Below are 17194 nucleotides of genomic sequence, written 5' to 3'. Positions count from 1 at the left end.
TTTGTTATACAGCAGAAACTAACACACCATTGTAAAGCAATTATACTCCAATAAAGATGTTTAAAAATAATAATAATAAATAAATAAATACGCTGGGGAAAAAAAAAAAAAAGACGAAGAGCCCATGGTGATTCCTAAGAATTAAGTCAGGAAGGTCAAGAAGAAATCCCCTAACCTTCCCAGAACCTATTGCTCCAGCACAGAGACTGTTAGGTGTTCCCTCGTTATCTGCATCTCTTTATCCAAATGCCTTTCATTATATGTATAGTCTCCGTTAATCTTGACACGGTGGAAGTCTCTCTTTCCTGCACGCCTGTGACTTGAGACTTGTTTATGAACAGGATGCTCGAAGGTTTGCTCGCGCTACCACTTCTTTTGTGATGACGGCTGTTGCATTGACATCACGCTGGCTTGTGATGGAGTGGAGCAGTGTCCTGACGCGTCTGATGAAGCTTTCTGTCAAAATCGTGAGCTGACTGCATCACATTTGGGGGTAGAAGGGATGTCTGTATTGTCACAATAAATGCAATCTCAGTAGTGCTCTTTTTCTGCCTTGTTTCAGATATAACTTCATGTGAATGAGCTATGCCTTAAATTAAATGAGCATGTACTATGTCTTTAATGCGAGTTACAAATGTCAAATTTTGATATTACTTACGTTTTTAAGAGATTGTTTTCAGTTTTCTAAAAGATTCTTCCCCATCCTAAAAATGCTGTTTAGCATATGCTTTTTTAAAAACTGAAATGAGGGACTCCCCTGATGGTCCAGTGGTTAGGATGCCGTGATTCCCATGCAGGGGGTATGGGTTCAAACCCTGGTTAGGGAACTAAGATCCCACATGCTGCACGGCCAAAACAAAACAAACAAACAAACAAAAAAAACTGAAATGAGCTAAAGTTTTCTTTTGATAGATTTTTTTAGGAAATTTATGACATGAGGGTGTGGTTAGTCAGAGCTGTAAATCAGTCTTAATAATGCCACGTATATAAACGCTCACCGCAAGAAAGGAAGAAGAGCTGTGGAAAGTTTAACAAAGTACTGGTTTGAGCAAGGATGACGCATCTCAAAACCTTAGGTTTAAGTTGTATCTTTGTCTCTTTCTTTATGTGAACTTTCAGAAAGCTAATTATTAGAAGAGAAGTGATTACTCATTTGAAAACAAGAACAAATAATTTTTATGGGGCTCTGATATATCTTAGATGAAGAGGTTATCATACCCAAATGTCCATGACTTTAAATCTACTGCAAATTTAGTGGTTTTCACTAAAGTTCAGAAAAGAAACCCAACAACTGATAGTAGCTCTTTCACCCTCAGTGAGCCTTGACCGCAAGATGGTGACCCACACGGCTATGGCGCAGCCTAGACCCACCGGGCCAAGCAAAGATGCAGGCAGGGCCTCCTTGCGGGAAAAGTCCCAGAAAACCACCGCCCCCAAACAGCCACCTGCATCATCAACCATGGAAAAGAGGAATCATTCTGCCTTTTGGGGACCAGAGAGTCTCATTGATCCTGGGATGCCAGGTAAGGACTTGAGGCAGATTTTCACAGAGTCTCATTTTCTATAATGACACTTGGCTCAAAATAAGGTTCAATTTGAAGAGTGTTAAGGTAATATCTTAAAAGAAAGGATGCAGTTAAAATGAAGAATTTGGCCAAAAAGAAAAAAGCTTGACATTTTCTCTGATTATTTATAGTAAGGAACACCTACCAAATACGTTCATACATACGTACATATATACATACTCCAGAGGTATCAATACATTTATTTGTAAATAAGTTAGAGTTTAAAAGTTTCAACATCTATGTTAAGGAAACTAACGCCCTAAATGTTAAATTTTAGGTTATTTTGAGGCGAAGCAGCGTAACCCCTACCTATTTATATAAATCCTCTTCACACCAAACAAGTGAATGTGAAGAAAATATTGTATTATGTTGAAATGGTTGCATGTGCTAATATCTCAGTATTATGCCTCCAGTTTAACTAAATCTATCATCTTTTGCTTTTTTAAAAATATGGCTAATAATATTTTAAAATACATGCATACTCCTAAAGCATTACAGGATTCAATTGTTTAAAATTTTTTTACACCTTTATATTTGCATGATTTATGACATAGGAGACAGAATATAGATGATCACATTTCTGTATGCTTTTGTGAATGTCTTTCAGTACTCAAACTCTGCATACATTTTACTGAAATAATCTGTCACTATTTCAATAACTACTTTATGAAACTTTTTTGTTCATTATAGAAGATACAGAAGTTGCAAATAATAAAAAAGGAGATGACTTAAAATACCACCCCTTTATTGAAAACAACTTTTAATATTTTGGTGTATTTCCTTCCAATCTTTTGTTTATCTACTTCGTAGATTTTATTTATTTTATTTTTTATTTTTTTTCACACTTTACAAAGAGCATCCTTTATTGTGCATAAAAGTCACTGAGAAAAATAAGGATCAGAGTCCCTGGGATTTTCAAAGAGATGAAATGCACATAAACATAAAAAGGAAGAAAAGCCATCAAATATGGTCTCATATTTCTGTTCTTTAGGAACTATTCTGTTTCTGTCCAAATCAGGAAAGATACTCTAAAAACACTTAAGTAGTAGACATTTTTGTTCCTATATATATTATGTTCTCAAGGCATTTTGTCCTGTTTGATTTAAATTACATATCATGATGTGGTCAAAAACAGACATATTTCTATTTTGAATTTTGAAAGTTAGCAAGGTCAAATAATGTTCAAAAAGAAGCAGGTCAATAGCAGAGTCAGGACTCATAATTAACATTATTAATTCTCTATCTCAAAGTTTGACCATGAATGTTATCCATTATAAAATTTGAAAAAAATACAGTTGCCTTAGGTTGTCCTATTTAAAAGTTAGATCACAAAAATGACTGGTAAAAATTGAGCATTGAGGATGAAATGTAAGATAATTTTATTTCTTCACATTTCTGCTCTTATAAGAGTCATCTAAAGTGAGTATTTCTACAAGTCTCCATTCTGACCAGGGCACGTATTCTGGATAACGTCCCTATACATATATCCACTATATGGTTGTATAACTTACTATTGATTTAGCATTTATTTAAATGTAAGCAATAAAGTACTTTAAATTGTTATAGACAAAAGAAAATCAATAAGTAATCACCAAAGAAGAATATCTGTTCTACTCCCTGAAACAATATATTATCTATAAAATGTATTTATGTTAGAAATCGAAAACTTGAGATGCTCTGTCTCTTCTAAGCTTCCTGTAAAATAAATGTATTAAATTCTTACTTATATTTCCCAACACATGTGCATGCTCACATACAGATGCACTTACAAACATTCAATAAGTAAAGGGGAAAATCACCTAAATAATCACATAAGAAAGATCTTTTTAAAGCCCTCAGAGGGATTCCCTGGTGGCGCAGTGGTTGAGAGTCCGCCTAACGATGCAGGGGACGCGGGTTCGTGCCCCGGTCCGGGAGGATCCCACATGCCGCGGAGCGGCTGGGCCCGTGAGCCATGGCCGCTGAGCCTGTGTGTCCGGAGCCTGTGCTCCGCAACGGGAGAGGCCACAACAGTGAGAGGCCCGCGTATCGCAAAAAAAAAAAAAAAAAAAAAGCCCTCAGAATGTGTACTATCACTACACAGGTTTGTGATTTGTTAAAAATGGATCTAAATTCACCAAGTAAGCAAGATAACTTCATGATCAGTCCTCAGAATACTTCTTAGAATTTAAAATTTCCTATAAATAAAATGACTTACAGATCTCTTTGTTACCCACATCACTTTGTTGTTGGTCAAATCAGTCATACAGTCAACGGGGTCATTCTATCATTGGATGACTTGAATAATTTTATTTTATTTTTTATACAGCAGATTCTTATTAGTCATCATTTTATACACATCAGTGTATATATACATGTCAATCCCAATCGCCCAATTCATCACACCACCACCACCACACCCCCGGACTTCGTAGATTTTAAAGTGCTTCGATACAAATATGTCTACAAAATATCCTACAGAAGGCTTTTCTTTTAGACAGTTTAGGTTCAGCGCCCTTCGGATGCCTGCTTTTGTTTATTCCTTGCTGGTACTGCCACCTAATGGGAGAATTTTGCCACTCCTTCCAAACCTTGGGATTTGTTTGAATCCATTTTCTCCATATGGAATGTCTGTATGGAGAAGACAGTCACCTAAGAAACAGAGTAAGGGGAGACCAGGTGTTTGGGGCAGCAGGGATGAAGTTGACAGAGAGAACTGAGTTCTCGGAGGCCACAATGGGTGAACACTCTTGCTCCGTCACTGTGTACGAGAGGCACACATGAACTTGAATGAATTAGCTGAAGGCAGAGTGGAGACCAAAGGCCAGTCTCCTTCGTTAGGTTCTAGTCATGGCTCTGCCTTTAGAGCTCTGAGTAGTTGCTTCATGTCTCCGGACCTCAGTTTCCTCATCAGTTAATAAGAGCTTCAACCAGATGACCCCTAAGGCCCTTCTAGCCTGGTACCTGTTTGGGGGAATATGAAAAGCCTGACGCTCACGCAGGCCTCCATCGGCCCTTGTCCATGCTAGATATTGCTCTGCGATCCCAGCTTTATCTCCTGGGGGTTGAGGACTCAGCCTCAGAACCCTTTTGTAAATAATGCTCCAGGCTGCCACCACCGGTTAATGATAGTTGACACCCAATCTGAAATATTTTTGCATCTCTATTGTTTTTTTTAAAATGTTTTGGCCTCACCGCATGGCGCAGCAGCATGTGGGATCTTAGTTCCCTGACCAGGGATCAAACCCGTGCCCCCTGCAGTGGAAGTGCGAAGTCCTAACCACTGGACCGCCAGGGAAGTCCCTGCATCTCTATTTTTGTTCTTTTTGATAATAAGCCTTTGACTTGGGCTATGAAGATGTAAAGAATGGGTTTCACAGATGCAGAGAAATTAATATCCAGTTATTATTTATACTATGTATTATTTTTCTAATCACTAAAGTAATATGTATTTACTGTAGAAAATTTGGAAAATATAGAAAACTATAAAGAAGAAAATTTAAATCATCTAGCAAGACTCACCATTAACATTTTGTTGCATTTTCTTCCAGTTACTTTTACTAATATACATACACACATACATTTATTTACTTTCAACAAAATTAGGATATTATTTTTACAAAACTTTTATTTTTCTCACTTATGAGTATTTTCATACGTTGTTAAATGTCCATCAAAACCACAAATTTTGAAAGTCCAGGGTAGGAATTCCCTGGTGGTCCAGTGATTAGGACTCTGCACTTCCACTGCAGGGGGCACGGGTTTGATCCCTGGTCGGGGAACTAAGATCCTGCATGCTGCGCGGCACAGCTAAAATATTACAAAAAAAAAAAAAAAAAAAGTCCAGGGTAAAGAAAGTGGGAAGGAAAGAATAGAACCTTGAAAATGTTAGAAAGGGCTCCTACAACACGTGGTTTCTGTTTGGACAGCATCCCCTTCTCCCTCTTCTTCTGTTATCCCTGAGACCACCAGACTGGAATCCCCAGCCTCCAATTTCATGTGATTTGAAATTATGTTATATTCAGCATAACATAGTAGACTTAAAATGCATTATTGTTTGTGACCTATGCCTGAGTTTTACAAGGATCGTCAGCTAGTACAGTAAATATGAACAAGTTAATTTTTCTGCTGCCTCCTTCCCCCGCAGACTTGTGTGGATAAATAACACTTAACTCATTGAAGAGACGCTAAAGAGATACTAAGGTTAATACTAATAATGTGTACAGGAGGTAATGAGATGCAGTTTTTCATGTATCACATTGGCAAAGGTGAAAACATAATAATAATGCTTATAAGAGTACAGAGAGGGAGATACTGGTGGTCCAGTGGTTAAGAATCCATCTTGCAATGCAGGGGATGCCGGTTCGATCCCTGGTCAGAGAACTAAGATCCCATATGCTACGGGGCCGCTGAGCCCGCGAGCCACAACTAGAGAGAAGCCTGCGCACTGCAATGAAGAGCCCATGCGCTGCAGTGAAAGATCCCACATGTGCCACTAAGACCGGATGCAGCCAATAAATATTTAAAAAAAAAAAAAAAGAAAAGAAAGAGTACGGGACTTCCCTGGTGGTGCAGTGGTTAAGAATCTGCCTGCCATTGCAGGGGACACGGGTTCGAGACCTGGTCCAGGAGGATCCCACACGCTGTGGAGCAACTGGGCCCGTGTGCCACAACCACTGAGGCCCGCGCGCCTAGAGCCCGTGCTGTGCAACAAGAGAAGCCACCGCAATGAGAGGCCCGCCCACCGCAGCAAAGAGTGGACCCCGCTCACCGCAACTAGAGAAAGCCCGCGCGCAGCAACGAAGACCCATCGCAGCCATAAATAAATAAATAAGAATTGACCTTTAAAAAAAAAATCTTTAAAAAAAAAGAGTACAGAGAAACAAGTCTCGCATACTTTTTGTGGGATTCAAATTAGTATAGTCTTCCAGAGGGCAGTTTCTGAAGCTTTGTATGTATGCCTTGACCCAGTTATCCTGCCCTTGGGAATTTATCCCAAGCATGCTACTAAGGATGAAGTTAAGGGTGTGTGTGCATATTCAGTTCCACCAGTGGACAACACTCCGCCCTCTTAGAATCTTCAGAGCAGATCACAGTGTCGCAGCGGGCTTGCGCTTCTGGGATGCAACAGCACAGCAGCTGTGCTGTTGAAGATGGTTGCAGTTGCAGGGCCTGTTGCCCGTGTGGCCCAAGTCATCCATTCACAAGGCTCTGTCCCCTTGTATCTGACCCAGCCGAAGGAAGGAAATCTGGTTTCCAGCTCTGCAGAGTGCTAGAAAAGTGGCGGTGTATCCACACACACACTGAATCAGCTTTTTGCTTGTTTGTTTGTTTTTGTTTTCGAAATGAGAATTCATGTTCAGCCCAGCAGGTTAGCCAGATTCTTTAAGGATCCAGATTAAGGCAGATTCAGGCATGGACTTAGTAGAACAGACAACCTTCTGTATGGAGGTGAGGGTTTCTGCCTGCACTCTCTCGGATTCCCATGCTAAATATGCCAAAGCCTCGCTGTTTGGCTTATCTCTGGAGGTAATGAGCGAGCAACTTCTACCTTTGCGTTACTATGGAGAGTATTTTATTCAGAGAGGACATTCTCACAAAGGATATTTAAAGGGATTTTTTCACATGCCCCGTATTTCATATTTTCATTCCGTTGAACTATCTTTATTCTAATTGAGAAACCATTTTGAAACTATATAGCAACCCTTCTGTGAAGGTGGTTTGAATGTGTTGAAGCCTATTAAGTTAAGCAGCACAGCTGAATAGTCTATTATGTTCCAACATGGTGGCAGGAATCAACTGGATTCTCAAATGAATGGAAATCCAGTTAAAGGAAATGTACTTACCACAAATGAAGGTAATCAGATGGTTATTTCCACAAACTTATTTTTGAAGGGAGTCGTCCTCTTTCGTTGACCTACTCACTTCTTTGGACAATGTCATCTAATGAGCTATAATCAGCAGATGCCTCTAAGCATACCCAAGTATTCTGGGCACTGAGAGAAACGTTGGTCTTGGAAAAGGCACCTCCTACCTTCTTAGCTTTGGTCACTGTAGTGGGGACTACATAATTTTATTATTTGAAATCTATAGATGGTTTATACAGTAAATTCTATTTTGTGACATCTGACCCACTCGGGTCAGTCCCAAGGAACCACTTGGTTTTAAACAAAATGACATGGTTTATTTTATCTAGAAGTTAGTTGAATACCAGCTGAATACCAGTTAATCCAGCATTCTGCTAGGATTAAAATGTTACCCTCCAGCCAAATACAAATATGTTCGTAAACACTGATAGTTTTCTTAGCCTACCTCCAAGAATGAACTTGGAACTCCTTTAAACTCATCTTTGACAAGCTGTAGAGGCTTTTTCAAGGCTGCCTCGTACAAATAATATGAAAACGAGCAAAGAGAATGCCGGTGAGCTTCATGACTATAATGAGGCCTAAATAACATTTGCAGTAGGAGCAGACCAACTGTCACTGGTTAGCTGTGATCTCGTCCTAGGACAATCCAGAGCATTTCCTGAAGAGAGCTTCCTCTTACCTGTTTTGCACACATGCAGTGTGGTCTACCAGTGAATAGTGAGAAAGGACAATTCTGTGGTCTGTGTTAGTTGGCAGGGGTCACAGGAAGCTATAGAACATTCTGGAAGGCAGGCCCATATGGTTGCCACTTCCCCTGCTGGTTTTCCAACTTCCCTCTGGAACATGCCTGCCTGTTCTATGGTGACTGAAAATGAAATTAACATAACTTCCATCCAGCTTCCAACTCTCTCTGTGAATGCATAGCTATGCATGATAAACATAACACAATAGATCATTCAGAAGAGGGGAAAAATAATTTCTTAACCCTTCTAAAAGGATCATTACCAAAATGAATTATTTGCATAAGTAAATGATGGCATTTTCATGTTTTGTTCTGACTGCTGCGTTGGTTAGAGCCTATGATAGGATGTGTGGAGGTGAGGCATTTTTCTGTGCCATTCCGTATGCTGATGTCTAGGAAGAGTGAATCAGGCAGTCTGGGAAATTACGGTCAGTTCCTTCAAAAATGTAGAAAACAGAAATTCACATTTCAAATACCAGGAGGGCAGGGCAAGTCCCCTAGGAAGTTCTAGAGTCCATAACGGTGTCTTCTGAAGTCTCCTGTGTGCTCTGCTCTCTCCCTAATACCTGATCTCTCCCAGATCCTGTATCACTGGCTTTCTCTCCCCAGGGAATGAAGGCATTTAAGAAAATACTTTTCAAATGTGACAACTGAAGATCCAAAATGAACTTGTATAGTTTTTTAAATGAACCCATCTCCAAGGCAAGGTCTCCTTTCCAAGAACAATAAACCTATTTCTCTACTGCGTCCCTAGTAGAGCCTTGTCCCAGACCTTCCTAAGGATACGTAAATTTGTGATTTTGCCTAGATTTTAGTATTAATTTGCTAAGACATGAGTAAATAAATATGGTATCGACTATAAGTTCTCAGAGCTGTGACTTTGAGAGCAGTATGGTTCAGTGGGAAAGCTCCTGCTTTGGATCAGTCCTGGGTTCTAATTCCAGTACCACTGATTACTAGCAACCAGGTAATTAACGTCACTGAACTTCATTTCCTTACCTGTAAGAGGATAATATCTTCTCACAGTGTTGCTACAAGGATTGCATGAGATATTATGTGTAAATACAATTTATGTTTCTCAGTAACTGCTAGCGCTATATGAATTTTTGCTAGAACATTCAAGTCCAGTGGCAAGAGAGCTACAAGCCTATAAGACCGTTAATTCAAATCAAAAATGGAAACAGTGTAGGGGTGGTCCCAGTCCTGAGTTCCTCTCCAGAATTTAGATGAATGATCTCTCATCTTCATTGGAAAGAGACAGAGGGGGGAAATTGTGAATGCAGTTATAGGCATACCTCGTTTTGTTGCACTTTGCAGATACAGCACTTTGACAGATTGATGGGTTCATGGCAACTTTGCGTTTCCAACAGCATTTGCTTACTTCGTGTCTCTGTGTCACGTTCTGGTAACTCTTGCAATATTTCAAACTTTTTTTGTCATTATTATTATATTTATGGTGATCTGTGACCAGTGATCCTTTTTTTTTAGTTGAAGTACAGTTGATTTACAATGTTGTGTTAACTTCTGCTATACAGCAGTGACTCAGTTATGCATATATATATACATTCTTTTTTTTAATATTCTTTTCCATTATGGTTTATCATAGGATATTGAATATTGTTCTCTGTGCTACACAGTAGGACCTTGTTGTTTATCCATTCTTCCAATATATATAAGAGCTTACATGTGCTCACCCCAACCTCCCACTCCATCCCTCCCCCAGCCCCCCCCCTCGGCAACCACCAGTCTGATCTCTATGTCTGTGATTCTGTTTCTGTTTCATAGACAGGTTCATTTGTGTCATATTCTAGATTCTACATATAACTAATATCATATGGTATTTGTCTTTCTCTTTCTGACTTACTTCACTTAGTGTGATAATCTCTAGTTGCATCCGTGTTGCTGCAAATGGCATTATTTTGTTCTTTTTATGGCTGAGTAGTATTCCATTGTATATATGTACCACATCGTCTTTATCCATTCGTCTGTCGATGGACATATAGGTTGCTTCCATGTATTAGCTACTGTGTATAGTGCTGCTATGAATATAGGGGTGCGTATATCTTTTTGAATTGTAGTTTTGTCCGGATATATGCCCAGGAGTGGGATTGCTGGATCATATGGTAATTCTATTTTTAGTTTTCTGAGGAACCTCCAGAGTGTTTTCCATAGTGGCTGCACCAACTTACATTCCCACCAACAGTGCAGGAAGGTTCCCTCTTCTTCACACCCTCTCCAGCATTTGTTATTTGTTGGTTATTCTGACTGGCGTGAGTTGGCACCTCATTGTAGTTTTGATTTGCATTTCTCTAATAATTAACAATGTTGAGCATCTTTTCATGTGCCTCTTGGCCATCTGTATGTACGGCCAGTGATCCTGATGTTACTATCGCAAAAAGATTTCGACTCACTGAAGGAGATCAGGTGATGATTAGCATTTTTTAGCAATAAAGTATTTTTTATTAAGATATGTACATTGATTTTTTAGACATGTGCTTTCGTACACTTTAAATAGACTACAGTATAGTGTAAAAACAACTTTTATATGCACTAGGAAACCAAACAATTCATGTGACTCGGTTTATGGCAGTAGTCTGGAACTGAACCCATAATATATTCGGGGTATGATTGTATTTTATATTTTTCCATTGGATGAAAGACAAGCCAGTTAATCTTCTGAAAAGAATTGGAGACTGGTAAATTTTGGTGTTTTTATTTCTGGCTCATTATTTTTAGAAAATTAGACATGAGTTCTCAGCCATGTGATCTTTCCACGTTGAAATTCATTACTGGTGACAGTAGTCACTGAGTGCCTGTCACTGTGCACTCCTGTGGTCATTCCAGCAGCCTGATGATGTGTTCACATCGTTATCCACATGTTCAGATGAAGTCAGTGAGGCACAGAGGGTTTAAGACCTCAGACAAGGTCACACAGCCAGTAAATGATGAAGCCAGGATTTAACTTAACAGTCTAACACCAGCCCCAGCGGGAGGATGGCTTGTGCAGGAAGCCTTGCTGTGTGCTCGAGGACCTTCTCTCTTAGCTACAGAGCCAGGAAGCAGCTACAGCTCCGTTGAGCCCTGCTTGTATGTACTTTCTGTTAGGGCATTAGAAACACAGAAGAAAGAGATCCATGAGCACTGGAGTAGTTGGGTTGGCTACTTGTTGAGCTGTACTATGACCTTCTGGGCCCTAGGCACTTCATGGGCCCCTTCCTCCATTAAAAAAAAAAAAAAAAATATATATATATATATATATATACACACACACACACATATATACGTATATATATGTATATGTATGTGTGTGTGTGTGTAAAATTACTGTGTTGGTATAGAGATGAATATGACATGGGCTGGATTCACTATTATATATTTATTATTATTATATTCCTGGTTTTTTTTTTTTTTTTTTTTTTGCGGTATGCGGGCCTCTCACTGTTGTGGCCTCTCCCATTGCGGAGCACAGGCTCCGGACGCGCAGGCTCAGCGGCCATGGCTCACGGGCTCAGTTGCTCCGCTGCATGTGGGATCTTCCCGGACCGGGGCACGAACCCGTGTCCCCTGCATTGGCAGGCGGATTCTCAACCACTGCGCCACCAGGGAAGCCCTATATTCCTGTTTTTTGTGATTTTCTTTTTTTGGCCGCACTGCCCTTGGCGGTGAAAGTGCAGAGTCCTAACCACTGGACTACCAGGGAACTTTCCTGGTTTTTGTGATTTTAAAAGATATTAAAGGGAATTCCCTGGCGATCCAGTGGTTAGGACTCGGTGCTTTCACTGCCGTGGCCTGGGTTCAATACCTGGTCAGGGAACTAAGATCCTGCAAGCCTCGCATCGTGGCCAAAAAAAAAAGAAAAGAAATTAAAACCTTTTTGTGGGCCCCTAAAAGTAAGAGTGCCCTGGGCTCTGAGCTCTGTGCCCGTTGTGCCTAGGGGACAGGTCAGCCCTGGCTTCGTGATGGTTGTAAGCATTCAGTCATGCTCCAAGGTATGGGTAGAAGGAATCTAAATAAGTGGAAAGCCAGGATTTCAACTAATGGCGTGAGCAAATGGAATTGGGAATGAAAATTGCTTAAGCAGGGCACCCCAGCTGTCCAAACTGATGAGTGCTTGTCAGGAAGAGAAGGCAACGTGGAGAGCCTTGAAGATTTGACCAAGGGATCTTGTACAGGCTGAGTCAAAAAGGATTATAACAGAATTTAGCGACTTCAGTACCCAAAGCTAGTTGAGAAGGAACAGTACCATCCATGATAAAGCTTTCATCCACCCATGACAAAATGAGAAAAATAAGCACAATGTAGTGAGTTTTTTATAAGGCTAAATTTATTCAGTTTAAAGAACTATCCTTTTTTTTTTTTTTTTTTTTTTTGCGGTACGCGGGCCTCTCACCGCTGTGGCCTCTCCTGTTGCGGAGCACAGGCTCCGGACGCGCAGGCCCAGCGGCCATGGCTCACGGGCCCAGCCGCTCCGCGGCACGTGGGATCTTCCCGGACCGGGGCACGAACCCGCGTCCCCTGCATCGGCAGGCGGACTCTCAACCACTGCACCACCAAGGAAGCCCAACAATTATCATTTTAAATCATTGCTTTTTCTGGCTCTAGGAGGTATCTGGAATAACTTTGCAGTTTTCCATTTTGCAGTTGATTTTGTGATCCTTAGTGAATTCATGTATACTTCTTATTACAAATTACCAAAGAATTTTAGGTACTACTTTTGAGTAGTCTTATTTTAGTTGCAGGTGTTATGAACATTTCTGTTGATGCCATATTTGTAAAGAAGCTTTAATTTTTTTGTTTGTTTCTTCATAAAATTCCTCATGTCAGCAGATCACTTCCAGTTCATTTCCACTAAGCAATATATTTTGCAAAAATCTCACTTGAAATTATACTACGGCCTGAGGGTAACTCCTTAATTATCATACTGTCAATATAATAAGCACACAAATGCTATGAATTCCTAGATGGCAAATAGTAGAATGACACAGCTATGGCTCATCAGAACCTGAGATAAAAATCCTGAGATTTGATCTTTCTTTATATTTGCTCTCAGTACTATAACTGAATAGAACAGGTAAACAATTAACAACCTGTCATTAAATCGGAAGTGCTGGTTTCCACCAACAAGCAGTTAGACACACCTGAGTTTAAATCTCAGCCCTATGACCCAGTGACTACTTGAATGAACCCGGGTAAGCGCTGAACCTCTCTGAGTCTGACCAGAAAAAAATGCAGCTATTAATGCCTGCCAGCAGCGTTGAGGTAAGAAAGTGAAGTAGCATGTCTGAGTGCCTTATCGTTTGCTCACTGTTCATTTTCTAAAGAAAAACGTTTCTGGACTGTTTCTGCATTCCATGGTATAAAGTCCAAGACTACCCTTGACTTCTCTAGCTGAAGTCTTTCCTTCCTTCTCTGGGTCGGGGAGGAAGTTCTGGGACAGTGTGCTTTTCCCCCCATCTCTGTCCAGTGGTTTTTCACTAGTCTCACACTCTGCTTTATTAAGTTGGTCACATTAGTTCTCTCTAGTTTTAGTATCAAACATAGGCCTATGTTTATTGGGGAAATAAAGCCCATAAGTCCTTTCTTTAAGTCCATCCTTCAAAAATAAATAAGGATCTATTTTCATGTCTGTTCCCTGAACTTTCTGACGTACCTTCAATACGTTTTATTTATTTTCCACAGATAGTGGTTCCTCAGGGAAGCACAGAAAAGAGGAAAATTATATTTTTGAGTCAAAGAGCAACCGCGGAGGAGGGGAACACCCAGCCCCAGAAGCAGGTAAGCGTTTACCTTGGAAATTCATTGCAGAGTAGAAACATTTGCAGAACCACATATCCTGTAGCTGAGGTTATTAGATGAATCTGCAAGAGCTCATGACAAGGACAGGGATCTGTGGGTGAGAAGAACTAGGCTATTCTCATCTCCTATATCATGCTTCATCTTGGGACTCTTGAACTAGGATCTTCACATCTTTGGACCTCAGCTTCCTCTTCTATAAGTTGATTGGACGGGATAATCTCTACAGTCCCTTCTTCCAGTTGTAACACTGTGTGGAACGAGTGATACTCAGGACATGGTGGTTAAGAACCAGATGCCAAGGTTCAAGTCCTTCGTCCGTCACTGACTCGATGATCTTGGGCAGGTTATCTTCTCTCTCTGGATCTCAGTTTCCTCATCGGTCGATGAACATGATAACTATACCTGCCTCACAGAGCCGTTAGGGAGAATAAATGGAACAGTCATTATAGAGCATGTAGCATATTGCTTGGCTCATGCAATAAGCCATATAAATGATGGCTATTGTGATTGTTATTTGTGATCAACAAGGGCAGAGGTCTTAGAGTAGCCAGTTCTCTCTCCAAGTGCTCCAGTGACAAAGACAGAAGACAACAGGAATGGTGAAAGGGTGTAGGTGGTACAGGGGGTATTTAGTAAGTGGAAGAAGAATACTGTAATTTCATAATTTTGGTGATTTTTAACTAGAAAGAAAATACTTTCAAGATAGTCCTGTAGAAAGGTAAGTTTTACTCCTAAATCTCATAAACTAATTAGTAAAAGAAGATTTAGGAGAACAAAATATGATTATTAAGCTATGTATCTAAACATTGAGAAAACTTACTTTTTACACTAGAAGTAGTCTTTGTAATATCGGGAACAATAGTCAAGTGTAATTTTTAAATAATAGGTGGCGAAAATAACCCAGGTATCAAGTACCTAGATGCTGCCCAGGCTGCTGGCCTGCTGGACTTAGCCTGTCCCAGGATGTTTGAATAAAAACACCCATGCCCTGTCGACGTACAGAGAGAACCGGGCCTGCCCCTTACCCCCATGCCCACATGTATCCAGAGAGCCTCAGTTCTGATTGCCCCGTGCCTGTCCTAATTGTTACATATTTGAGTGTCACTCCCAGTCTCAGGAACAGAAAACCCAATTCATCCCCTTAGCTGGTTTCTAAGAAAACTATCGTGATGTGTTTTAGAAGGGGTTGGGAGATTTTAAATCTCAAATTACCTAAACTAAAAACACGAAAGAAACTATGCCAACTGAGTAGTTAAGAGTCAAGAATAATTTTCAGTATCCTAGCAAGTACTTTATGGGAGACTTCATCTTCTTTGTCCTCAAAGCATTCATCAGGAATCAGATTTGACAGTTCAGCAACCTCGTATCTGACTTCGGCAAACAGAAAGCTCCCCTAGACTGTATGTGGCTTTATTGTTGCCACAGCTGCCTCTGAGCCCCAGACTTGAGATTGGGGTCTCCAGCCACAGCTCCCTCCCCCTGCAGCCTAAACGCAGGTGTTTGCAACAAGTTGCATGCGCTTAGGAGGGCAGCCTCTCATCATTTCCCTACCCTGAACAAGCAGAACTGGAGCTGGTTATTGGGTTCCAGTTGGTAAGAAACGGTTTGGGGTCCCCAGGGTTTCTTTGGGGGTTGACCAAAGTCTCTTTTGTTGTCTCCAATTCCTTTGTAACATACCCATCTTCTGTGGCCAGTACAGGAAGATGCAGGGCGAACTGGCGCCCTCAGGTCCAAACGTAGCCCTTTCACAGCTTCTTTCCTCAAGGTTGCCATCAGGAAACTGGAATGTATGCGTCAGCTCTGGAATCAAATTATAGACTGTTGGTTTATCACAGGTTTTTATCTTTCATAATTCTCTATGGGAGTACTGGCCTCGCCCCAAAGACTGTCTTGTACCAAGAGTCGCTAATGTAACTTCCTCCTCCCACCCTCCTGAACCCAGACTGAACTCTCCGACTGTTCCTGAGAATCTTCTTCAGGAGTTTGACCTAGGATTCCACAGATAAACCAGAGGTCGAAATGCCATTAGTACGCACTCAGCTCCAGGCCCTCTTGCCTTGGAGAGGAGGCCAGCTATACCTGGGACTGGTTTTCAGCTCAGAAAATCAAAGCTATCAGGAGTGAACTTCCTCAGTTATTTATCCCCAAATGTAAACACCTGTCGGTACCCACACTCTCTTCTTTTCCTCCAGCACTAAAGGAAGAGGTGTCCCCTCTTTCCAAGGTCAGTCTCTCCCCCTGACCTTGATGCAGCTCCTTATCTCCTCAAGTCTGTTTCTCCATCATTTATTAACTCCCAGTGTTTATAATCTCTACTGGTTCATTCCCCTAGACTGGTTCGTTTCCCCTAGAAATTCAGATTTCTAAAAACATATAAAAAGCAAAACAGCATCCCTCAGCCTTCAATCTCCCTGTAAATGAATTCCCAGCTGCTAAGTGCAGCGGCCTCTCCAGGCTTCACCTCACTTGACCTCCCCTTAGGATTTGATTCCGCTGACCACTTTCCTCTTGAAATAGCCTCGTCCCTCTGCCTCCAGGACTCCCTTCTCTGTTGGCTGCCGGCCGTGTCTCTGACCTGTCTCTTCCTGTGCTCCTTGGCTCTCCTCTTTGCCCGCCCTTCTGAAATCTTGGTGCTCCCCGGGGCCAGGGGGCCCCCTTCTCCCTTCCTCTCTGGTGGTCTCACCCACTTTCGTCTCTGCAACCATCACCTTAATGCTGAAGGTCCCCACGCGTTCAGGCCCAAATCATCGAAGAGCCTAGAGAAAATTCTACCTGGGTTGGCTGTCGGCATCTCAGTTTGAAACTGCCGAAAAAGAATCATCTCCCTCACCCACCCCAAGCAAGCTCCATCATACATCTAAGTCACTCGAGCAAAGATCCTAGGAACCAGATACATGGACCACTCCTTTTTATAGCTCTACTTCACATATAATTCTACCATAGTAACTGTAATACTTTATTGTATCTTTTCATGTAAATGTCTATCTACCCAGACTTGAAGTCATGAAAAAACAATCTCATTTAACTTTTGGAGGCGTGGTATACCACAGTAGTTCTGGAACAGTACCGTCTGGGGCCATATCCTGACTCTCCCATATACCGAGAGAAGCCAAGTCACTTAATTCTTACTGCCTCAGTTCCCTCATTTGTAAAATGGGGATAATAAAAGTATGAACTCATATGGTGGTTGTGGGAATTAAATGACTTAATCTATAAAGCGCTCTTTATTATCTTTGATTACCAGT

At 41.1% G+C, this 17194-nt stretch overlaps 1 protein-coding gene across 8 annotated transcripts in view; it reads left to right on the top strand.

The window, feature by feature from the left end:
- Positions 1–17194, top strand: part of LRP11 (LDL receptor related protein 11) — a 65072-nt gene that overhangs the window by 23938 nt on the left and 23940 nt on the right. For 5 of the 8 annotated variants that reach the window (XM_067011001.1, XM_067010999.1, XM_059083470.2 and 2 more), the window contains exons 4-6: positions 342–467; positions 1317–1523; positions 13833–13928. In XM_067011001.1, coding sequence (XP_066867102.1) covers positions 342–467; positions 1317–1523; positions 13833–13928 — 429 coding nt within the window. Of the gene's footprint in view, positions 1–341; positions 468–1316; positions 1524–6146; positions 6424–13832; positions 13929–16486; positions 17167–17194 lie in introns of those variants that run through there. The other 3 variants (XM_067011002.1, XM_067011003.1, XM_067011000.1) reach the window with 3 other exon arrangements.

The sequence above is a fragment of the Kogia breviceps genome, chromosome 13 (genome assembly GCF_026419965.1).
Source record: "Kogia breviceps isolate mKogBre1 chromosome 13, mKogBre1 haplotype 1, whole genome shotgun sequence".
NCBI classification, from domain to species: domain Eukaryota; kingdom Metazoa; phylum Chordata; class Mammalia; order Artiodactyla; family Physeteridae; genus Kogia; species Kogia breviceps.
This window is presented reverse-complemented; position numbering and strand designations above follow the sequence as displayed.